This window comes from Drosophila guanche, unplaced genomic scaffold (genome assembly GCF_900245975.1).
Source record: "Drosophila guanche unplaced genomic scaffold, DGUA_6, whole genome shotgun sequence".
In the NCBI taxonomy this organism is placed as follows: domain Eukaryota; kingdom Metazoa; phylum Arthropoda; class Insecta; order Diptera; family Drosophilidae; genus Drosophila; species Drosophila guanche.
This window is the reverse complement of record NW_022995749.1, coordinates 139,031-163,709: the sequence shown is the minus strand read 5'-3', so window position 1 is coordinate 163,709 and position 24,679 is coordinate 139,031. Positions and strand designations below refer to the sequence as shown.

Here is a 24,679-nt window from a genome sequence, read left to right as displayed (position 1 = left end):
ATATTTTTAAATATTTAGCAGTGTGACCAATGTTTAACATGCGTGAATATCAGCGACACGGCAACGCCGACATTGCCGAACTTGAACATTATTTCGTAAACTGTGCACTTGTATTGCATAAAAACTTGCTAGCCATGCGGTGAATTGATTCATAAATCGAATATAAATCGAATTTTAGCGCAGATGGTTCCAACTAGCTGTTAATATTAAATGGAACATCAAAATCGAGCATTTAACAATTTGGTATATTTACGGTATTATTTAAAATTATAAGGTATATTTTTTGGTATATTTTTGAGGGTTATGATGTATACTTTTTCGATAATTCCCCCCGGTCACACTGCCAAGGAGAGCAAACGCCATGAATTAATTGAATCCAAAATGGCTGAAAATTGTACAGAAGAGCAAACGCCGTGAGACCCGTGTGTTTTCATATCAATTTATGGTAATAAAACCACCAATCTAGCAAATAAACAATTGCATCCCCCGCGAAGCAAACACAAACAAAATGCCGATGGTTTGCAATGTGTGCGAGCACGACGAGAAATTGAGAAGTTAAGTGGACGTATAAAATGAAAGTTGTGTTGTAGTTGTCGCTCCGTGAGAAGATTGCTGCGAAACGCAGAGAAAATTTTTTTGCAAGCAAGCGTCAAATCGAATTCGAAGGTGAAATTAAATTTCATTCAAACTAAAAGCCAACTAAGATGACTCTAGCCACTGTGAAACAGGCACAACAATAATAAATTCTAAGCGAAAGCGAAACTAATTCTGTGGAAAACGTAAGTTGGCGTTGTTTTGTGGCTGCGCTACCTCAATTACCGCCCGCCCGCGCTCCCTTCAGCCCGTTCCGTTACTTTCGTAGGTCGCGCGCTCGTGTATTTGTGTGTAATTTTAGTGTGCGTGTGTATGCATCGGAATGGATTAAGGAAATTCTCAAGATAAAAACCAATTTGTAATCCTGCAGCGCAAAAAATGTTCCACAAGGGCAGCTGCTGCTGGTGAGAGACCCTGTCTATAAGCAAGTGAGCTATAATTAGCCTCTACGGCCGCCCACATCTACCAACCACACCCACGCGGATACCATAACGGAAGAATCATACCTCTCCAAAAATGGATTTGGACTTGGATCATCATCTGAAGAACGACTTTCTGCCGCTCATCGCCGGCATCAAACAGGAGCTGTTGGACACGGGGCCATCGGATGGCATGCCGCAAATGAATATGCAGAGCGCGGGAACGGCCAGCAGCGGCGCCGCAGCCACCACATCCACATCCTCGTCGAGTGCATCTTCTGTGGGCAATCCATGTGACAGCGCCGAAAAACGGGTAAGAGAGTTGCTTGCAATTATCATATTGAGGTTAATTACAACCTGGAAGAAATCGCACGTGCTTAGCCGTGATAAGAGCCGGTCTGGCATACATAGTATTATCCCCTCTGTGTATGTATTGTGGTTGGGTAAACGGTTTGATTTCTGGCTGATTCGGTTGATGTGCCGGGGGTTGTTTATCAATCGTTTTTTCTCGTCTCGTGCAAAATAACATTTTGTTATCTTTTTCCCATGCCAATTCAAACAAACAAATGTCGAATGTGTTTCACTTTCGTGTGCGAGTCTCGTGCCGCTTCACGTTGCCCGGTTTCTGGTTTCCAGTTTCCAGAGCGGGGCGACAATTCATCCATACATACACTTGCAGTTCAACCTCACTCGCTCCCACTCACACACACAGTGATGCGTAAAGTGCTCTTTGCTGAAGAGCTTTTATGCCTGTCTCTCCCTCCTCATTCCAGTGCTGTTGTTTTTTAGGAATAAACAAAATTGTTATTTTAGCGGTAAAAGACATAAAAAAGCTAAGAGTAAACGAATGTAGCAATAAATGAGAGGGAAGAGCTCTGCTCTGAACGATTTCTAGCATTAAGGGATAGGAATCCCATTGGGAATGTGAAGTCATTTATTTGGCAAGCTGTTCGTCAACAGATCCCATTGTTATTGACGCATTTTTCAGTTGATCACTAAAAAAGAGCAATTTAGAAAATATAAACAACAATTAAGCATCAATAGCGGATCAAGAATATTTTTATAAAATCTGACTGAAAATGTATGAAAAGCGGGAACATATTCTGAAAATACCATAATTTCCATTTGCGCAACAGCTAAAATACGGCTAGAGATCCCGTTGGAGGGAAAAAGTCAAAATGGGCAACACTGTATTTCTCATCTGTCTCCCTCTCCATCAAGATCAGCTGCAGCTGCTTCGTTTTAACCTGTATAAGAAGGTGTGTACTCGCAGTGTATGTGTGTGTTTGTGTGCTATTGTTGTTGTTTGCTCTCTCTGGACGTCGCGCTTGAGCGCCGCTCCACCGAACGTGAGGCTCTTCTAAATATTCAGATTCCGACAGACATGTTCCGAGTGCCACCTTCCCTCTTCGTTTTTTTTTTGTTCCTGTAGCTCGTGCAAATAAATGTTTGCCTCGAGTGTTGTTTTTGGAGTAGGCACGGACCTACACACACACAGAGAAAGGCAGACACTGATGTATAGTCAGCAAGGCACTGGAAATGACATGCACTCATTCAGTCCGTCTGTCAATCATGCATACGATTGTGTTTACTGTGGTCTTGAGCAGAGCCCCCCGCGCAAAGATCTCCCTCGACAAGTGTTTGGGGCCATAGTCTACAGTATCTATCCAGCCCCTTTTGCATTGCTCTGCATATCACTTAATGACCATATTTCGGATAATGAGAGGATAAAACTGAGTGGTTCGAAATGCATTTAAATTAAGTTTAAGTACATACATAAATCACTTTAGAAAGGTGTCGAAAATTAAATGGCTGACCCTTGCAAAATGGCTTTCCATATACAGTTACGAAATTAATACAGCTAAACATAAATTCAGGGGTGGAAAACCGCGGCCTATGTTGGGGAATTCTTGGGCTTTCAGCATTTTATTCTCTACCCATTTCCAAGATGGCGTTTCAAAGTCATTAAAGGTGACAGCTGTCAAAGAAGGGAAAAACAGACTGCGGCCAATAATCCCATATGTCGTGGCAGATCATTTCAGTTAAACGCATTTTAACATCCCTCGACAAGGCCACATACAATATGTATGCATAAATTAGGTATAAGGAAACATGCATGCGACAGGTGGCAATTAAATTGTTTGACACCATAATAAATGGATACGAGTATATTAAAGAAACTGAAGAGCGACGGCCATTTTGTTTCCAACAAACACTTTTCGATGGGTGTTTTTGTTGTTGTTGTGGCTGTTCCGACGAAACGCAAAATGAATTCCTAGAATTTGCTTTTAATGATGTACAATTAACTCTAATTTGATGAGAATATGCAAGCAAAGCAAAGTGTTGAATGGCCAGACAGACGACGACGGCCGACGACCGCCGACGAAGTGAACCTGAAGTCCACCGGAATAGCAGCACAACACCAACGAAAAATAATTCAAAAGAATTAAATTTCTAATTAGCTTGATTGCCCCTGCAATCTTGCTTGAAGGGATCTTTTGGAAAATGCTTCTTTTCACTTTCCATACGCGGGCAGCGGGTGCTACCTGACTCCGCCAGCTGTCGGACGCCGCACTCCTTAGGTCAGCGTTCCTCTGAGGGATACACAATTTAATTGCTTTTCCAGGGAGGGCCTAGGGGGGCGTTGGGCTACTCTAATCCATCCATCGACGTCTAGTGCGTAATTAAAGTTGACTCTGCGACTCTGGAGGGGGATCAGTATGAAAATGGAAGGGAGACAGACGTATCATATCGTATTTGTGTCGGTCCGTTGCTCTCTCACTCTCACTCCTGTCCCTCTGCCGGGGGATTAGGTGCTACACAGGACATAATCCGATCACAAAAAGAGGATTATAACACACAATACAACAAAAATTGTGCAATCGGGCTACACAGAGCGAAACAGCAAGAACAAGTAGAGAGAGGGACAGAGGTATTGACGTAACTTTAAATTGAACCGTTTGCCATGTGGGAGTACGGAGTAAAGGCTTATAAGCCTACGGAATGGAACGAGTCTGGAGGGGAGAGGAGATCCACATCTCTGCCAGAGTTTCACCATAAGCCGCAAAAGTCCTGAAAAGCGGCAGACAGACTCTGACGTTGAATCCCAGTGTGTGAGAGAAGTAAGGTAAGCTGATTTTTAAGCTGCGTCAGCTTTTGGCAGTGCATACACGCCCACGCCCACGCCCACGCCCATACCAATCTTGGATCATATATGTATGTATGTGTGCATATATTGGATATATATATGTGGTATGTACGTGGTATGTCTATTCCTATTGCTGCATCTCTGAAACTGCAACGTCACGTTGCAGCGTACACCCGCGGGCGTTGAAGTCTTACCGGTTTGTGTGTATCTATCTCTAGGCGGGGGGGCCAATCGCCATTTTGGAAAATACTTGTGCACATCTGTATGTATCTGTGTGTCTGACTATGTCTGTTGATGTCATGGCCTCCGGGAGCAGGAACAATTGCACCAGGCACAAAAAGAACCGCAAACCGCAGCAGCAGCAGCAGCAGCAGCAGCAATGGCAACGGCAGAAGCAGTGGCAGTGGCAGTGGCTAGGTCTGGGGCTGCAGCATCAGCGGCGACGGCTTTGGTAAGCTCCAGAGACCATGGAGCCACCGTAAGCCCCTGTCGGACCCACAAAACCACAAACGTCCAAACCAGCGTCGTCATCACCGCCGTCTGCAGCCCTGTGCTCCAAAATCCCGGGAAAGAGCACAGCTCCAGCTCCAGTGCCAGTGCCAGTCCGTTCATTAGTTTGCGGTTTTCTGGTTTCGTTTCATTTCGTGCCAAGTCTCCGCCCTCCATTTTTCCCCCCCCCCCGAGCGAGATATTTTCCCCATCCCCGCACACCATTTGAGGGGAATGTAATAATTACTGCACCTGTACCTAAAGATGCTATAAGAGTCCACACTACCCGTCAGAGGTTATTGTTTCCATTTGATTCAAGGACAAACTTTTCTTCTTTTTTGGTGTGAGATCATCAGCTCAATGTACAAAATGTTTCACCTTTTTTCTATTGAATGACGAACAGCTCTTATTAGGTCGAGTCTTTTATGATCTTAGTCACCTGAACCTTGAAATCGAACATTTCGGCTGATCAACAGCAGCTGTTCTGTTATGGGATTACTTTCGTGTCTCCTAAAGATTAAAGTGTATTTAAATAATCTACATTCCACTCAATTGAACAGACAATTCAATTAAATTCGATTCAGACGACAAATCTGAACCTTAATATCGAACATTTAGGCAGCTGTTCTGATTATTACTTTTGTTTCTTCCAATTAATAAAGTATGTTAAATAGTACCCATTCCACTCTATTGAACAGACAATTCGATTAAATAAACGTTAAATATAAGCGCAGAAATATAATAAAGCCTTTCGCTAATGGGAACTCTCGCCTAGATCTAATAAAGTTTGCAGCAGAACTCGATTGAACATAAAACCGGATACACTAAAACAAGTGTATCTACAAAATGTTGCCACACTCACTACAGCCCCTACAATAATCATGAATTTCCTCAATTTTGTAGATACAACAAAGCGGAAAACACATACATATAAAGCTCCACCATATACCTAGAATGAAGGCCACAATTTCCCTTAGCCGTGGGCCTCTGTCTTTCTCTCTCTATCTATTTTCCTCGACCAGTGTCTGCATTGGCAGGAGGGTAATTCGTGGGTGGAAAGAGAGAGAGAGCGAGAGCGAGATTTAGCAGACGGTGCGGTATGGAAAAAGATATAATATTCGTTAAAAGAAGAATAAAGTTATGTCTAAGTTACATTAATCATATGATATCGACTCAAGGATTATAAGTTTAGGATTTAAAATTAACTGCAATACGTGGTACACAATCGGGCTACCCTGATTAGACGAAGACTACAGTTCTGAGTTAGATAAAATCATTAAAACTTAAGTATGACTGTATAGAAACTGAATTTCCGGTAGTACAGTGACATTGTTGAGCACGTCTGCCTTCGAACTTTACGATTGGTTATACATACTTGAAAAAGTTCCCCCCCACAAGTCTTGTTGGTTGTTATTGCAGTGGCAAATGAATCACCTCATGAGTAGGAGCACTGCTCCTTCGTGTGTAATTTTTCGTTTGCCATTATGGAGTCCATAATGATAGCAAATGATGGCATATACTGTGTGAATATTCTATTTTATTTACGTGCATGCAAGTACCAGTACTACTCCTGCAGCATTTTTGGCAACCTACTTTTAATGGGTTCCATCGATTTTCTCATAAAGTAAATGCAAAAGCAAAAGCAAACTTTTTTCCTTGTTGATTCTTTCCGTGCCATTTACGATTTCCATACAATTAAATCTTTACGACTGCCATAAATTGGTGAGCAAAGGATACATACAACTGAAGTTGTATATACAATTCTGTGGGAGTCTCTGTGTGTGTATCTACTGCTGTCATAAACGAACCATTAATTGGGAGACCTCAAAGTTAAACCAATGTTTTTATTTCAAACAGAAAATATGCTATCCTTGCTGGAATCCATTAGTTCTTGGAATACTCAAAAAAGAACACTTAAGCACTTGAAATTTCACTTGAGTTTTACTTGGTATTTCGGCTACTCGGAATTTTTGTGGATATATTATATACTTTAAATGGGAATCATGTGTGTCTGTGTGTGTTTTGGTATTTGCGTTCATCTGCATTAATCCCGCAGTCAAATGGATACTTTTTAACTTTTTATGGCATCATTTATATTTTTATTTTGGTTAGCTTAACTTGCGTTATGAAATGTAATGTCTGGTCATTAGGGTACGTCCATTACGTGGTGATGATGCCTGGAGGGCACTCTGGCTCCTGCTCTTGAACGGAAATTGCAGCAACGTTTGCTCGCCGGATGTGTCCACGATTAAACGGAATGGCCAATGGCCCAAAATGGCGTTCGTTTCCTTCCCTTCGTTTCTGGTTTCCATTGGTAATAGATACGATTTAGATTTGGAGTGCGTTTGCCTCGATTTGAAATTCTCTTTTTGCTTGCGTTTGCTTGAATATTTACAATTCTATTTCGTATTGATGTTGTTGAATTGGGTTTGTTCCATGCCCCATGCTACAGCATTAATATTTATCAGGTGCTGCTGCACCTTGTGCCCTTGGCATCTCGCATAAATCGCGCAAAAACTTTTAGCCTTAGCCTTAAAGCAACCTCCTGCCTCCTCTTCATTCGTAAGTCTCAGGTACAATCAAGTTTTCTGCCTTTATTATATGGGGAGTATAAAATATACGATGTATTATGAACGCTCCATCGCTCCCTGCCGCTCTCTTTTTTTATACATGCAATTTATGTTCGCCATTTTGCAGAGCGTTTGTGTCTTTGAAATTTTAGTTTATTGCAAGCCTCATAAATATTTCAAGAGCAAAAAAAATGCACTCCCTTGTAGGATGCATATAAATCTTCTATATATATGCGAGGTTTCTGATGTTTAAGAGGTTGCGTGAGGGGGGGAAACTTTGACTTTGATGTTTCAGGTGTTAGGGGAGCAGCACAAGTGCCACTTCTGCGGAATGATTAATACTCATTTTCCATGATTCATGCATTCGATCCGTGGACTTTCCCTATTCCATTAATAATAAATAATATCGCTATCGTATCTGAACAAAATAATCGTAAAAATGGCCGCTATCGTTTCTTTATCTACGAGTATTATTATTTATATTGCCCTGAAGATTCTCGAAACATATTTCATGCGAGCATGCATATCTGGGAAAGCGTTTCCAATTTGATTATTTAAAAAAAAAAAAAGTCTTACTGAACCGTGGGGCGTACCGAATGGATGATGATACGCCTGGCGCACAATCTGGAAACTGTACAAAATTAATTTTCAACACACAAAATCATTAAATCGTTCAATAATTTATAGTATATTCTTAAAGAATTCAAACATTTTCATTTGAATATTCTCTGCTCTGAAACATTTTCATTTGAAGTTTTGCACTTTCTGTTCAAAAAATAAGAGAAGGAGGATTGGATTACATTGTCACGTCCGATTATTGTGTTGTGGGTGGAATGGAATGATGTTGAATTTTGAGTCTCTGTCTGTCTGGTCAGTGGGGAGGCGGCGAATGGAGGACTTGATGCAATATGATGAAATCCTGTCCCCGGCAGAAATTCTAAATGTAATTAATTTGCAGCTTTTGTTGAATCAAAGGCTTCATGGGGCTGGGGCACTTGCATACATGTGGGTGTGTCTGTCTGTCATCTGATTTATGTCATTTGTGTTGAGAATTTGCCAAATAAACCAAATTGATGTAGGAGCAACAATCAACAAAACGAACGCTGTTGTGTCCTGCGCCCTGCCAGGGCCCAACACATCCTATATTCTACATCCTGAAATACGAAGAAACCCGAAAGAGACCGGACAGGGCTGTACAGGACCACCAGCATCGCTCAGGCTTCAGAAGCAGAAATGGCCGACCTGCTGTGCCGACGGATATCTGACGCACACAGACATGTGTGGCACGCTGTGCCACATGATGCATGCCTCATATTGCACTGATTTATGGCCAACGGACAGCGGGCGGTTCTCTGTGCTTGATGGAGCAGAGGCAGACACATATGTTTGTCGGGGCAGGGGGCCCCAGAACAATGCAACAGGAATGCAGGAAACTGCTGGCTGCCCCACACCCCCCACCAACCTTCGCTCGCAAGTCCAGAATGTTCCAGGTGAAAAGCAGAATATCTCCAAACTTTTCCGAAATTGCATTTAAATGAAATTGAATTAAGACTTAAGGACGAGAAAAACCTTTTATCAGGCGTCTGGAACTACCAATAATTGGCTTTCGAAACTGTAAGCTGAGAAAATCACGGGAGAATGCATAGAAGGGAAGTTTTTTCAGTCAGCCCAATCGGGGGGTCGCCGATTCTACCCCTCAAAGGTCTTGCTGCTGATTAAACTTCAACATTTCACCGCAAACAAAAGAGAGTAATAAACTGAACAGGAGATAAAGAGAAATGGGAATGCCAGTTATCTGTATTTCAGTATTTACTGATTCTGTGTCTGTATTTAGGAAAAGGCATAAAATATTCAAATGTAAATGTTGAACATTTTTGCCTTTCACATAGTTAAGAATTCTGCGAATATTATGAAGTCGAAACGGGTTTAAATTCAACTTAAAATCGTTTCTAATCAAGGACTAATCTTTTGGTTTCTCGGTCATTCTCTTGCACTGGTTAGCAGCCGGGAACATTTGCTGAGCTCTTTAAATTTAAGTCACACTGCAATCTGCCTAAGCTAAGATGAGATTTTCCATAGACTCTTGTATTTAATTGTCGCTCGCAATGATGATTTTGGGGGAGACGCAATGTGTGTGCAACGCTCCCTGAGAGGGCTTAACGGCTGCACCCGTTTTTTTGTGGGCTTGGGGGAACACATCATTGGAATATACAAAATTAATGGAATTATGTCTGGGGGTGCCTCAGAAAATGGATTTCGAATGTGAAATGTGTCTGAAAGTTGTTAGTGCCAAAAGAGAAAGTGGAAAGAGAGTACGGTCTAGAAAAAGGGGACAGATATATGCAGTGTGTGTGTGTGTGTGTGGAGGAGTGCAACATTTCTAGACACGTAGTTATACAACTTCTTTCATTTAATTTGAGCAACGAAAGTTTTTTTATTAGACTAACGAGACTAAAACTTTTTCGCAAAACACTCAACTCCCCATAAATACTTTTAAAATTTGTATTTAAGGTAAAACATTTTAAAGGCATTTTATTATGCGACAGACAGTGGAGTGCAGTGGATAGGGGCTTAAAACTTTGTGTTTCAGAATTTATTTTCATCAAAATTACATCAATCATAAATGCACTCAGTTAGCCGTTGTCATGTCTCCCGCCGTTCCATAATTCCATCAATATCCATTTCTAGTGCTTCCTGTCTACCCGAAGCTTTTTAGGCGACAGCTCCCTGACAAGTTTTGCACTGCTGCTGCTGAGGTATCCTTTCAAAGTTTTCTAATTGAATTTGATTTAGAGCTCTTTTTGCGTTGAACTTTTTTTTAGAGCCTCCGTACTCGTCTGCACGTGTGGCATGCGTGCCAAACTAACGTTATGTGGAGATTGTAATGGGAATAGAATTATAGGAGAATAACAGATACCCGTTATAACTCAATTTATAGATACAGTTTCGAACTCCTTTTGTTTTACAAGAGACATAGGAGTTTTAAACAATTTGTTTTCTAGTCTTTTGACTATAGCATTCGTTTCTGAGAAGCCAACAAGAAAATAAAATCAAATTTGTATTCTTTCGCGGTATGGAAAAAGAAATTAATTATTCAATAAAAAAAACTAGTTGCTGTACTTTAGACTTTCAAAGTTCATTATTAAGCTTTTTAATTTGAAAATCAAATATGAAATGCTAATTAGAGACCTGGCTTAAGCCCATTGAAAAAAAAGTTCACATTCTTTTAAATATTTATTTATTTCTATTTATTTTTGTTTAATTGTTATGAATTAAAAAAAGTAATCGAATATTGAATAGGTCCTAGGACTGTCCTGGTCCTGGCAAACACAAATGTACGTTCTATAAAAAAATGAAAATGTTCCAAAGAGTGCTAATTATTGTAAGATTAGCTGGCAGATCAGAGCTTTAATGGTAATGCCGTTGAAACGAAATTTAAGGCAATTACATCCGCAACAAACCCAGAGCTGAGATCTGAGACCTGATTGTTGCTTAAGGGATTTAAAAGCTTTTGCAGCTTTTGCGGCCTGGAACGACTTCATTTTCCTTTTGACTGACTCGAAAGATTGAAAAATCTATTAATTTGAATTACTTGCAGAAAAGAATGCTTAAAATTCTTAGCACATGTTTGTGCCACACTGTGCCACATACCCGTACATACTGTGCCACATACCCGTACATACACATGTACATATGTATATTAAATGCCTGTATATCCGTGTTGTACATAAGTTGAAGTGTACATACAGATACATATAATAAATACAAGTATAGTAAAGGTGCGGGCCGAGAAAACGAGTTTTCTACCCGCTTCCATCGCTTGGCATGTCATGGCGGCATCCCATCCATTCCGTTGCGTCGAGTCATTCCATTTCGAAAGAGTGATTGAAAGCATGGGGGTAGCAGCTGGTTTTTCGCCACAAATTTTAATGGCATGCCTCAGGCCAAGGCCCCGCCGTAGTTCCAAAGAGAGGCAAGTGTCCGCAAGAGAGAATCTCGAACCGAATCAAACCGAACCTCAACGATCGAAAGCCGAACCACATAAAGCCGAGCCTAGCCGAGGCCAACCGAGCCAAGCCGAGCTGAAAACGAGGCGAAACCGAACACGATCCCGGTTTGGAGGCGGCCATCATCAGCAAAATGCCATTCAATCTTTGGGGAGGGGGAAACCCGACCCCCGAGGGAGGCAAGGGTAAAATATATTATGATAAATGGCTTTCAAGTGGGACGTAGCCTTCCGAGCACCCACCCGTGGCTCCGTCCCACCATTGTCTGCTAGATATGTATGCTCTTATGTGTATGGCAAGCTCCCTATATAGTCAGTACATGTGTATGTACGAAATGGATGTTTGCTGTATGATTTATGAGGCATTTCGAAAGTAGAGAAATAGAGAAAGAGTGAGAGCAGCAGCGGGAACGGGAACAGGTCAGTTGGCCTCTGGAGAAAACTAAGATGAAACTTTCTTTTGAACGTCAGAAGCATTAAATGGAAGATGGATCGGCCGGATCAACTACAGAGATGTGGATCCCCTATTTCCCACTCCCAGTTCGTTGTAGTTTCAGTTCTCCCTACGAGTGTCCAGGTCCTGTTGCCTGTCCCTAGCTTTCGTCTCTCGCGGGGCATTCATCAATGTCCGTGGCGCTTCCGTTTGGATGCACCGACACAAAGAGGGAGAAAAGGGACGAGAGCGAGAGAGGAAGAGGGCCAGGCCAGCAACAGCAGCAGCAGCAGCGATGGCTGCATGTAAAACACTCGCATACCAATGCAACAATCTTTATCGAGCAGCAAACATAATCAATCAATTGGATTTATGTGTTCCAACTCGAGATAAAACTAATCAATCTTCGCTTTGGGACAGTCACTACTCGGTGGCAGAAATGGGGGGACGCTGGCACCAGCAGGCAGCATCCACAGAGTGAAGGAGACAGAGACTCTCTCTGCCCCAAAGCTCTCTGCGGATGCCAGACACAAGCTTGAAGCACTATTTATTTCCCTCACTAGAGAAGGAGCAACTGCGATTAATTACACCCAGAGAAAAAAGCTGTGACATATGTATTAATATTTACACTTCAATCTAAAATTGTCTATTGGTATAAAATGTATACTATAAATAGATTTGATGAGAGAGATTGAAAGTGTAAATGGGAGTTGATTTCCCCACAAATGAAATACTTTATATTCATTTTTAAGTGTTTTATGTTTGTGTAGATTAAAGATGAGCCTTATTGAAACGATTTGTTAACACATTTTCTGTTTATATCAAAGTTAATTCCATTTTCTCTGAGTGTATACAGAATTGCATGGGCAATGCAATGCTGTGGGCAAGCGGAGATTGTGAGATGATCCCTCGCCCCCAAACTTAACTAAATGTAATTTCCGGTCATAAAGGTTGAGATTTTGTGCAGATAAGCCAGAGATAGGCCAAGTCCGTTTTATATACACTTTTTAGTCCAATTTTAATGTATTCTTGGTTGATGAAAATTTCTTAAATTGGAATGTTTGCTACAGTAAAGCTGCAACTAAGCCCCAGCACTTCTATGTTTATCCGTTTCCTTCTGCTGTAAGTTTCTCAAAATTAGTTAAATAAAGTCAAGGTCATACAGCCGGAACTCCCTTATCGCGAGACCTAATAGAGGTCGTTCTGGGATTTTTATACCCGGTACTCGAAGAGTAAATAGGGTATATTGTATTTGTGTGAATAACGGTTGTATGTAACGCACAGAAGGAAGCGTTTCCGACCCCATAAAGTATATATATTCTTGATCATACCCAAACCTCCATCAATCTACAGTTTTGAAGATAAAAGAAAACTAAAAACGCCATTCCGTAGGAAATGGCCATATCTATCAGATCACCAAATTGGGATCCGATCGGATCATTATTATAGCCACAATGGAGAAATTAATTTCCAGTGGCTAAACCCACCCTGTCCCGCAGCTTTTGTTGCTCTTTTTACATTCTCTCATTCACACTCTGCTTCTGCTTCACTCGGCCCCTGCCTCTGCCCTCCCACTGCCGATGCCTCTACCGACTTTTAACCCACCCCGTCCCGCAGCTTATATTTGTGTTTTTTTTTTGTGTGCGGGCGCTGCCTCTGTCACGACTCTGAAGTGTGCGGGTCTAGGGAAGGGCGGCGAGCTAAAGGAGCGTGTTGGTGTGAGTAGTGTTGTTGATGCAGATGACAGATGAAGAAAAAATGTAAAATTTGACAAAACACCGCTAAGGTGCAGATGTTGTACTGAGTGCCGGGTATAAAAGTTGTGACGCGTTAGAACGCGTCTCACACGTCCCTTCTCGTTTTTAATTAAATATTATTAGCCTGATAAATATACTGACAATACCTGTCCTATCTAAATGGAAAGCGACTAGATTAGATAATATTAGAAAAGAAAAGATAAGATAAGACCACTCCACCCAGCGAAAGTGCTGTCCTTGAAAGATCTGGAATTTTATAGTTCCCGATTGCGCTATAGGTAGACATGATCCTGATTAGAGGTTATCGAAAGAGGAGTTTAGCCTTTAGACCACTAAAGAGATAACATTACGAAGGGGTGTGCTAATCCAGTGCTTTCTCCTCTTCCTTGTTGCAGTCGGAGTCCAACTCGTCAGCCTCGGCCAAGTTCGCGCTGTTCAAGTGCGTCTACTGTGCACAGCTGCTGGGTTCCAATGACCGTCCCAAGCTGCTGGAGTGCCTCCATGTGGCCTGCTCCCAGTGCGTGAACACAAAGTTCTCGGAGCTGGACCGCTCCCTTCCGCCACTGATACACTGTCCGGTGTGCGATACTGGCTCACAGAACGAGTTAATTGTGGATAATCAGTTCCTGATCGAACAGTGTGCCGCTGGCGAGAGCGGCGATGGCAGCGGCTCGGATCTCGGACAGAAGAGCGCCCCGGCCATTGTACAGTGCAGCAGCTGCTCGGACGGAGCAGCGGCCACGTCGTGGTGCGTGGACTGCTCGGAGTACATATGCGACAGTTGTGTGCAGGCCCATCAGCGTCTCAAAATCACCAAGGACCACACAATCAAGCCAAAGGACGAGGCCAATAACGAACAGCTCGCCGGCACGTCCGGCGTCGATAAGCTGCACATGTGCCAGCTGCATACACAGGAGAAGCTCTCACTCTTCTGCGAGACCTGTGACAAGCTCACCTGCCGCGACTGCCAGCTGAGCGATCATCGGGATCACAAGTACAAGTTCGCCCACGAAATTGCCACAGAGTCGCGGCAAGCTCTCTCCACGCTCGTTTCTGAGATTAACTACAAGCGTTTTCTGCTTTCGTCGGCCACCAAGGTGATCGACGATCGTCAGCAGCTGATACACGACAAGAAGAAGGACCTCATAAAGGAGATCACCGCCATGGCGGTGAAGATCACCAACACGGTCAATACGCGCGGCAAGCAGCTGATCATGCGCCTCAACGAAGTCTGCGACAGCAAACTGAAGGTGCTCGTGGAGAAAAAGGAGACGCTGCAGCTTCTCTCCGACAACACGGATCACTGCATCGAGTTCATGCAGAATGCCCTCGACAAGGGCAGCGATTTCGCGATACTCTCCAGTAAAAAGTCGCTGGTGCGGCATCTGCAGAAGCTCAAGTGCCAGCGGGCTGACATACCCAATCCAGAGATACCCGTGCGCATCCAAGTGCAGCTCAATCAGGTGTCCGATCTGCAGAAAGTCATCTCACAGCTGGGCATCATCATTGTCGATGGCAAGCCGTATCCGCCGACAGCCTCTCCAAATGGCACGCCCCAACCACCGCCGCGACAGCCGCCCAGCCCGAATATGGCACCGCCATTGCGTCCAGGCCTGCCGCCGGGCATGTCAGCTGGCCTTTCGCCCAACGGGCCACCCGTTAACTTTGGGCCACAGAACGGTCCTCCCATGTACAGCACTGCTGCGGCCCAGCAGCAGTTCAACAATCTCTCTGCAATGAGTCGTTCCTTTCCGGGCGATGGACCAGGTAAGGGTAGGAAATGATTTTAATTTTTTATTTTTTACCAAAGATCAAAACTATTGCTTTTAAGTTTAAAAAATAAAAAATTCAGATTTATAAAAATGGTTTAAAAATATATACATTTTAATCAAAAAATTAAAATAATTAAAAAAAATTAAAAACTAAAAATTATTCGATAAATAAGAAGTTAAAAAAAATATATTTAAAGTTATAAAAATAGTTAAAAAATATATAAATTTTAATCAAAAAATTAAAATAATTACAAAAATTAAAAAACTAATAATTTTTGATAAATTAGAAGATGACAATAAGAACAATTTTTTTTCTATATACTTTTAATACAAAATAAAAATTATTCTTACGATCACCTCCATTTTTTTTGTATCTAAGTCACCCTAATTTTATTATTTTTGCAATTTATTTGCAGTACGCTTTGCAGGTATGCCACCAGTGGGCATGCAACGACACGGCCAGCCACATGTAAGCTCCTCCACACATCCGCAGAATATGGGTAAGTGTTTCGAATGCACATTCAGAGAGTGAGAGAGAAACTTATTTCGTTAATTTTACTTTTGCAGACATCAGCCTGCGAGGTCTGTTGAACAATCAGGCAGCCCAGAGTCCCAATGCCGGGCACATGGGTTTCAATGGTCCGCCCAGCTATCCGGGTGGACCGCAGGGCGGTCCCTCGCCAGCCCATCAACAGATGGGGGGACCGCAGATGAGACCGCATTTCATGGGCGGCCAGCAGGGTTTCTCACAGGGCGGTGGCGGAGGACCAGGCGGCGGGCCCAGGGACAACAACTTCATGAGCAGCAATGCAGCACGCTTTCAGTCGCAGTACCAGCGCATGGCGAGCCATGCCCAGCAGGCGGCCGTAGCTGCCATGGCCGGGGCAGGTGGTGGAGGCGGACAGATACCGTCTCCCGGGGCACTGCAGCGCCCACAAATGATGCAAAATCCCATGCAGAATGTATGTCTGAAAGAGTAACATGCAAGGACTGAGACTGACATTTTTTGCTTTTCTATTTGCAGTCGTTGGGGTTTCATGGGAGCCAGGCTGGCTTTAATACCGGCCCACCGCAAACGTCGCCTCAGTTAGGCGGCGGCATGCACAGCCTGGCGAAGTGGCACATACCGCAATCCGCGCAGCAGTCGAGCAGTGAGTCATCCACGAGCACTGGAACTCAGAGCCCAGGCATCCGCAGAGTTTTACATTAATTTCCCGTTTACCTTTCAGTGTGTTCTCAGCAGGGTCCCCTTTTGCCGTTTGCCAATGGCCGCCAGACATCGGAAAATTTTAAAATATCTTTGAAATCGCCCAACACGCTCAAGAACAGTACACCGCCCAGCTTGGGATTGGGTGTCCCGGGTGGTATGCCGGGCCTAGGCAATGGCTCGTCGATTAATGCGCAGCTAAATGCTGCCGCCCTAGGGCTTGGCCCCTCCGTCTCAATACTCTCCAATGTCACCTCGACAAATCCAAAGACACCCAGTCCCAGCACTCATGAGGTGAGTCGCAGTTATGACATACAAAAATGTATTTACTGACAGATCTTTGTGTGGTTTGTGTTTGCAGAACACCAAGGACTTTACCGAGCCCATTGACAAGGTGCGCGATGACTCCATCAACGATCTGATAGCAACCATTGCCAAGCTGGACTCTAATGGGGTGCAAGTGTTGCCCGAGGGCCGTACAAAGACCACCTCGCCGCAGGTGCACAGCTCCACGGATCTGTCAAACACGCAAGAAGGTGAGAGAGACACAACAATTCCAACTTATGAATGTTTTGTATTTAAATTAAATAAGTCATTTACTTTTCATGGTGTATGGGTGTTCTTGTCTTTTCATATGGATTATTTGCTGTGTTGTTTTTTTATGGGGTTCTTTCAGTGCTTGCTTGTTGGTTGATCAAAATGAAAATTCTAATTCTACAAATTCTCATATAACTTTTGCTCTCTTTATTTCTACTTCCAAAAAATAAAACAACAAATGAATGATTGAAACGCGAACAATAAATTACTAACAATTGAATCAAACAATAAACAAAACAAAAACACCCACACACACCCACACACACATTACACACTCCCACTCCAACCCCCTTTAAACATTATAAAAATATAAAAAACTAATAATATCAGTTAATAATAAAAACGAACAAAAAGATGACCCCAATGAGGATTGGTGCGCCGTTTGCCTGGATGGCGGCGAGCTAATGTGCTGCGACAAATGCCCCAAGGTTTTCCATCAGAACTGTCACATACCCGCCATCAGTTCGCTGCCAGACGAGAGCGAGAGCTGGCAGTGTCTGCTGTGCGTTAATCTCAAGGAGCTGACCAAGAACGACGGCACCGGCACCACCACCGACAAGACATCCCATCCGGGTGAGCTGAGCAGCCTGGAGCTGAGGATATTGCAGCGCATTTGCCTGGAGCTGTACTGTCAGTATGAGCAGAGTCTCAACTTCCGTGAACCGGAGTCACCGGCCAACACTTCCTACTACGAGATTGTGTCCAGGTATAGTTTGAGATGGCTTTGGCTTGTCCCCACTTAACTGATTTGAATGTGATCTTAATCTGCAGTCCCATGTCCCTGGATGTGATACGCACGCGTTTGGATCCCTCCAGCCCCAATCATTACAAAGATATTGCTGGCTTTGTGACCGATGTGCGTTTAATATTCTCCAACACATATCTGTTCTATCAGGTGAGTGTTATCGTCTGTACAGTCTGTTATACGAATGACAACTAATGATCGCGCGTTTCCCGCTAGGAGGACACGAAAACGTACACCAATGCCAAATACTTGGAGAATTTCTTTGAGGAGCAACTGGCCAAATGGCTGCCCAATTTCGAGGGCAAGGTGTCTGGCAAGGGCGGCAGCGCCTCCAGTTCGCCCGCTCTGCTAGCGGCGGCGGGCATTGCGGCTGGTTCGCCATCACCCATCGAGAATGGGCGCAAAAGCTGCGGCTCGGCCTCGTTGGGTGACAATGATGGTGCCTGCTTGCCGGCCAAACGGCCACGAAGGACTCTGCACGAATAGGACGAACTTTTGCCCGGTCAAAAGGGCATTGACGAGCAGCAGCCGGGGCCGACGGCGCAGCATTTAGGAATAGGACAGGCAGGTCAGCAACAGCAGCAGCAACAACAGAATACAACTTTTGACATGGAGACGGAGCTGGATTTCGATATGCTGCAGCGATCGCAAGGTCTGGGCAGCACCGTCATACAGGAGAGTGCCGACTATGTGCTCCAGCTTCTGCATGCGTATGCAGCCGCTTTTGGACTTTAAAAATGTCACAAAGCTACATATCCACCGTACTCTAGTGTTGGGTAAACATCGTTAACAGATCGAACTCAAAGGAATGATTAACATGAACTTATTCAGTTCGTTTACCCAACACCACCGTACTCTACTCAATCCGTAGTCTTCACTGTATAGCCGTTCGCTTCCACCCTGAAACTTGAGATACACGTTGGCACTTCTAAGCTCTCTAGCGAACAAAACCGAAATATGTAGGTGTTCCCACATAAATGTCTAGTGTTAAATCGCATCTGTAAATAACCGACGCCAAGTCATTTGATATGATTTTATTTTGACGTTCAAAGGAAATGGTTGAATGTATGTAAACTCCGTCTCTCCATTGACATGATTAGGTACATCATTAAATAAATACAATCTAAGTGTTGAATATACATAACATTTTAATTTAAAAAGGAAATGATGATCGAAATATGTATACCCTTGTGTAAGAGATTAAACCTAGATATAAAGTTCCAATTTAGAGTGAAAACATTATCATCTTTCATCTTTATTTGATAGATTTGATAGACGACCCGAAAACCGCATACCAATTTCTGCATTAATATCTCTGTTGGAGTGTATTTACTTTTGTGATAGCGAAAAAAACAATAAGATGAACAAATTAACAAATTATTTACTAACAATTACTATATTTACTATAATTATTATCATCATTATAATTATGTTATTAACTCATATGAAGCACATCTACATCATTTCGAATTTGATAAGTGCATGTTTGATGTCCATTGATAACCCATACATCAGTAGGATCTAATGTCGCAAGCCCTAAGAACATCATACATTCTGTATACCCTATAAGAAGACACTCGTAAATAAGTTTGGCTGCATTCTGGCCAAGTTTCGCAAATAAATCAAATCCCTTAATTACCGCATAGGCAACAGTAAATAGATGTTTGAATGTTGTACGTTTGACGTTTTAGCAAGTACGATTAAAGTAGTTCTAATAACTATGGATCGATCATAGACGGAAACACAACTACGCAATGCACTGCACCACACACACACACACACACACACACACACACACACGCAAAATGATACCTCTCGCCCGTGATGTACATATATAGATCAGATCACAAATAGATCCAAAACATAAAACATGTTTTCAAATAAAGTCAGAAAGTCAGAGGGTAAACTAAACTAAAACACCTCAAAACTGTCCCCTATGATCAATATTTTCGTAAACGTTTTCAATTGCCAGAGACACACACACACACACACACAAAACAGAAAGATTTATATACTTAAACTAGATGATAAATATAATATGATATGGCTGCTACTCCTATCGATGCCACATAGTAAACAATAAGCATGAAATTATAAATCCTATAACACAACATAAGAAAATGAATCAAATCAAATCCAATCATACTTATGTAAAGCGAGCAAAAGGAATGGTATGATCTACATAGATTGTGCGTATGTGTTTGTATGTATGCATGTGTATGTTTGCGTATTGTGAAAGAAACTATGGAAATTATTTTATTTGTTTTAGATACATAAGTTTTATGGTAACGATAACTAACGTTTAATCACTGTATATGGATGTGTACTACTACTTACTATCGAGTGGATTATAAAATAAAACAAAACAAATGTAAACAAAAAACATTTAGCCGCCGTTTCTAGATGGCAAAAAATCCATCCTCACGCAGATGCTGCTCCTCCGACTGGGGCTACAACAGGAAACGCTCATCGATGAGTGTCTTGCGGGAGACATTGCGACGCACCCAAACGCGGAAGATGTGGCGCAGCAGCTGAAATTAAATAAAAATAAATAAATAATACAAATTACTTAATGCTGATCATACCATATTGAAAACACAAGCTAGAGCGCCAGCAATCAGCAGATTGGAAGTCATCAGGAAGATGGTTAACAGCAGTAGGATCTCCAGCACAAAGATATTCAAATGGTTGCCCAACAGCAGGACACGAGCGAAGCTGAGCGAGTCGTCAATGTAGAAGGTGCCCTTGTCTGCAATGGGAAAAATCGAAAAGAAAATGTAAGATATATTCAAATTAGAATATATTTAAAGGCAACCCACTCTCCGTAATGTAGTTGTCGATTTCGCAGTTGAATAACTTTTCCAGCAGCGTTTTTTCCTTGATGATGTAGTCCATGTCCTTGATGGCCTGCAAGAGAAGAGAGAACCAAGCTGGATAGGGGTATCCTCTAAGGCTTGGATGGACTGGCTCTTACATGATCAATGAAGGCGCAAAAGAAACGATTCACGCTCGCATAGGCTATGGATGTGCGCTCTATCTGTCCATCGATGCTGGGTATGATGTCCTTCTGATAGAGCAGAGTCTGAGACAGGCTGCCAGTGACACTGCGCTGAAACGGCAGCAGCAGGCGCTCCAAGTAGATGCTGTCAAGGATGGATACAATAAATTTGATCCTGTTTAAGTTCTCTCTCAACTTACTGCAAATTTCGTGGCGGCAGTATGATGTAGGCCTGCTTGTCAGAGTCCATGAGCAGGCCACGACGCCCGGACATGTTCTGTGTCTTCTGCAGCTGCAGTATCATGGAAGACATGTCCGTGTCCGCAAAGCCATGCGGCGACCTGCCATGGATGTAGTAACCAAAGCCAGGCTCCAGCAGCGAGAACAGTGAAATGTTTGCCAAGCTGCACAGATCAATGAACTTTTGCAGCGGATTGTTGATGAGCAGACGATGTCCCATTAGCTGTAGTAGATACGTGACTATGTAGCTGCCCGAGATCAGCGCACAGCGCAGAGCCACATCGCCATGTGTGTGATGCTCCAGGAACTGGTACACTGCCACGAGCATGAAAACCTGTCCCAGGGTGGAGTATTTTTGGGCCACACTGAGGCGTATCCAGGCATTGGCCGTGAAGAGAATGCGCCAGGCGGACACACTGCTCTCGGCCACATAGGTGCGCACGCTGGAGCAGAGCGAGGAGCTGTCTAGGTTGAGGCGCTGACCCTCGCAGCTGCTACGCGGTCGCTCCCAGTCGATGAGGAAGAGCTCGAGCTGACTGGAACGCCACAGGTGCACACCCAGGAAAATCAGCTGCAGCAGGCAGGCGGCATAGATCAGAGGCCTGAGCAGGTGGGGGCTGGAGGCGTTTAGGGCCAGCAGCAGCAGGGCAGTGGCCAAAAGGGCATATGCCACATTGCTGGCTAGTTGAAGCAGTAACTCCAACAGGCTGCTGGTCTGACAGAGCTCCGCATGGCGCCTGCGCCGCAGGTTCTGCAAGCGAAAGGCAGCCGCCGTGAAGGCCAACAAAAGGAGCAGCGGGAGCGCCACTTCCATGATGAGCCAATACCAGCCGCGTGCTGTTTTCTGGTAGGTAACCCGCAGCCGGAATGGATGGGACTCGGAGAGCGAGGCATTGCCCGTCAACTCGATGTGGCGATAGCGGAGACGAATGAGAGGCAATCCCACACGATCTTTATGCTTCTCGTCCAGCGTGTAGTGCAGTTCCAGATCCTCAACGTAGCGCAGCGAGCGATAAACTTGCAGCTTGTGACCATCCTCGTAGTGTGGCACAGTCTGATGATGGCGAGTGTCCCTGGGCAAGGCGGCAATAAGTTGGAATCGTTTCACCAGCTGCCACTCCTCCTGCTGCGGGCGCTGCATGGCAAAAATGAAAATAAAAACTCACTCTAACATGGCACAAAGCTCACTTGGTTCTCTGGCGTCAGGGTCTCGATGAGCACGGGCAGCTGGTGGAGCAGGAACTGCCAGTTGCTGCTAAAGTTGAGGAAGAGCGTGAGATAATTATCGTTGGCCTGCTGACTGGCCAAATCTATGAGCCGCTCCACAGAGAGTTGACAAGAGACCTCCGCCTCGCCTTGGGGTTGGGCGAGCCGCAGAGACGGAGCCGGCTGTGGGCACAGATTAACTTTGTCCAGTGTGAACGGTCCCCAGCGTTTCAATCTGCCCTCCAGCCCAAAGCTGGTGCTGAAAAGCTGCAGCTGCTTGCGGTCCGCCAGCTGGAGGGTCTTCGAGAGCAGATCCTTGGTGGTCTTGCCCTTTTTATAGAAGAGGAACGGCTGCAGCGAGCGCACCTGCTCCCCGGAATGGGCATACTTCATCACGACATCCGAGACCTGCGTGAGCAGAAAGGCGCTGCAGGGCGAATGCTTCTCCAGGGAGTAGTGCGAGAGCACGCACAGATTGGCCAACTGCTGGCAGGCAGTGTCGTTCCTCAATGTCAGGCAGAAGAAGGCCACGAACTTGAGGTCACCAAAGTGGGTGGCGGTGGCTCCATTCGGGCTCTGCCGCCCGCTGGTTGTGGACTGCCAGAAGGCATTGTAGTGGAGGTAGGGGCGCAGCAGGCCATCGGCCAGGCAGTAGTCCTGATAGTGGAAGTTGTATGTCTGATCGCAGCTCTGGCAGTCGCTGCTGTTGCTCGCCGGATTCGTTTTGGTCAGAATGATGCCAGAGATCAGCGGATGAACTGGCAATTGGCTGGCAAAGACCGAGGTCGCATTGAGGTACTGCATGCTGCAGCGCGTGGCAGGCTTGGGCTGTGGCAGCCACATCGTTGTGCAGTTCTCGCTGCGGTCTGGCGCTGAGGAGCATATCTCGTCACAGGTTGGCCAGGTCTTGCCACGCTCATAGATGGATAAATGTCCGGCCGGGCACTTGCAGGAGAATTCTGAGGGGAAGTATAAATTATTCAAAGTGGGTTGCAACCTGCCCTCTCCACATGACACCAATTCAAGCCCCCATACTCCATGTCTCCCTGCGAGGGTTCTTGCTGTTTGATCAATAGTCAGAATACTCACTGTCTGGCTGCAGTTTTCCTGTGTCTCCAGCCTCGTTGCATGGCACACAGTCAAAGTAGTTGAGGTTGTAGAACTCATGCTTGAGGCACTGCTGCGGTTTCTGGAATCGAAAAGTGTGGGGCGTGGGCACCGGCACTGGCGACGCTGGCGGCATTATGCTCGACAGAGAGCAGCTCCCAAAGTCCATTAGGACCACCAACACGAGCACCGAGAGGAAGCACATGATCTATGTAGTTATCCGTGGGACTTACGCTGCCGAAATTCAAATGGGAACTGAAACCTCTGCCGCACATCGATTGCAGTTGCAGCCAAGGAGGTAGCCAAGTAAACAAGTCGACTGTGTCGGGTCGGGAGTGGGCCCACAGCGTATCCCTCATTGTTTGCCAAAGTTGCTATAGCTACCCAACCCCCTAAGGGTAGTCCACCTGGGGCACGCATGCAAAATGGCCATTACTGTGTGTGGCAGGGTGGCAAAGGGCCAACGGCCAACGGTCAGGCACAGGCCGGACCACAGTGGCTGAATGGGAGGGAGGCGCTGTTACTTGTTACGCCTTGGGCTACCCGCAGAGTTTGCTTAACTTTCCTCAGCCACTTGCGTGCTGAAAATGATGATTGAAATCATTATTTTATTATTATTTTGCATACGATTTGTCGGATGGGAAAATGGCAAATGGCGAAATTAAACCGATGGCATCTGAAAATCATGAAAATATATATTTTGAGGGAGCAATACAACTTTTCTGACATATATTTAAATAGCATTCAAATCAGATGGGACTCGCCTTGTAGTCACGGATCGATTGAATTAGCTGTCGGTAGATGACCTGCACGACGTCTGTGGCGTAAACATAATCCAAATGGTTCCAGTTCTTAACGTTCACGTGATGCGGAATGGCAGCAATACGCTGGCCAAGTGTCTGCGCATCCTCATCGTATCAAGTTTCTTGTGCGCGCGTCCGTTTTCATTGCCTCGAGAGTTGCCCAGCCAAACGTCAAAGCCCGCATCGGCCAGCAGAAATGGCAGCCCACTGTTGGGGCCGTTGAGCAGCCAATCGTCGGAGGAGCCAGTAATGCCATGCTGCAGGAAGGCAACCTGCTTGCGTCCGCCTTCACGCTGGGCATATGGAATGCGGAATATGGTGAGGATGTAGCCATCTCTCGTCGTCAGCCTGTGCTGCTCCACCGGATAGTTGTGCATGCCAACGAGACTCAGCTTGGGTGGAGGAATAAAGCTTAGCCAGGGGAGTTGGAAATCTATCAAACTGCCACTCACAGAATTCGATGTGGCAAATTCTAGCAGGCTGCCAGCAGCCAACAAAAGCAACAGAACCACCCGACAAATCATTGCAAACTGCTTAAATCTCTTAAGGTAACTTATAGCGATAGACATTCATGGTAGATTTTTCATG

The 24,679-nt window shown here is 44.5% G+C and overlaps 3 protein-coding genes across 8 annotated transcripts; 1 reads left to right on the top strand and 2 right to left on the bottom strand.

The window, feature by feature from the left end:
• The first annotated feature begins 356 nt into the window (after window positions 1-356).
• LOC117585765 (transcription intermediary factor 1-alpha) lies at window positions 357-18,864 on the top strand. Of its 6 annotated transcripts, none has more exons than XM_034275446.1 (10): window positions 357-1,326; window positions 13,812-15,183; window positions 15,605-15,688; window positions 15,756-16,150; window positions 16,213-16,339; window positions 16,418-16,689; window positions 16,757-16,931; window positions 17,347-17,698; window positions 17,764-17,887; window positions 17,957-18,864. In XM_034275446.1, the coding sequence occupies exons 1-10, from the start codon at window positions 1,111-1,113 to the stop codon at window positions 18,221-18,223; spliced, it is 3,384 nt and encodes a 1,127-aa protein (XP_034131337.1). In that variant the 5' UTR covers window positions 357-1,110; the 3' UTR covers window positions 18,224-18,864. The 6 variants fall into 6 exon arrangements, with proteins under 6 accessions (XP_034131337.1, XP_034131336.1, XP_034131333.1 ...); XM_034275445.1 differs by having other exon boundaries at window positions 1,111-1,326; window positions 13,812-15,189; XM_034275442.1 differs by having other exon boundaries at window positions 1,111-1,326; window positions 13,812-15,189; window positions 17,323-17,698.
• A 731-nt stretch (window positions 18,865-19,595) lies between these two features.
• On the bottom strand, window positions 19,596-23,937 carry LOC117585767 (meckelin). Its single transcript, XM_034275448.1, has 7 exons — window positions 23,271-23,937; window positions 22,164-23,140; window positions 20,936-22,110; window positions 20,712-20,880; window positions 20,557-20,644; window positions 20,323-20,486; window positions 19,596-20,268 (listed from the first exon to the last, which is right to left on the bottom strand). Exons 1-7 carry the CDS (start codon window positions 23,491-23,493, stop codon window positions 20,188-20,190), a joined length of 2,877 nt encoding a protein of 958 aa, XP_034131339.1. The 5' UTR covers window positions 23,494-23,937; the 3' UTR covers window positions 19,596-20,187.
• Window positions 23,938-24,147: 210 nt separating this feature from the next.
• Window positions 24,148-24,641, bottom strand: LOC117585354 (lipase 3-like). The gene is made up of 2 exons (XM_034274798.1): window positions 24,544-24,641; window positions 24,148-24,483 (listed from the first exon to the last, which is right to left on the bottom strand). The coding sequence occupies exons 1-2, from the start codon at window positions 24,613-24,615 to the stop codon at window positions 24,148-24,150; spliced, it is 408 nt and encodes a 135-aa protein (XP_034130689.1). The 5' UTR covers window positions 24,616-24,641.
• Window positions 24,642-24,679: the final 38 nt, after the last annotated feature.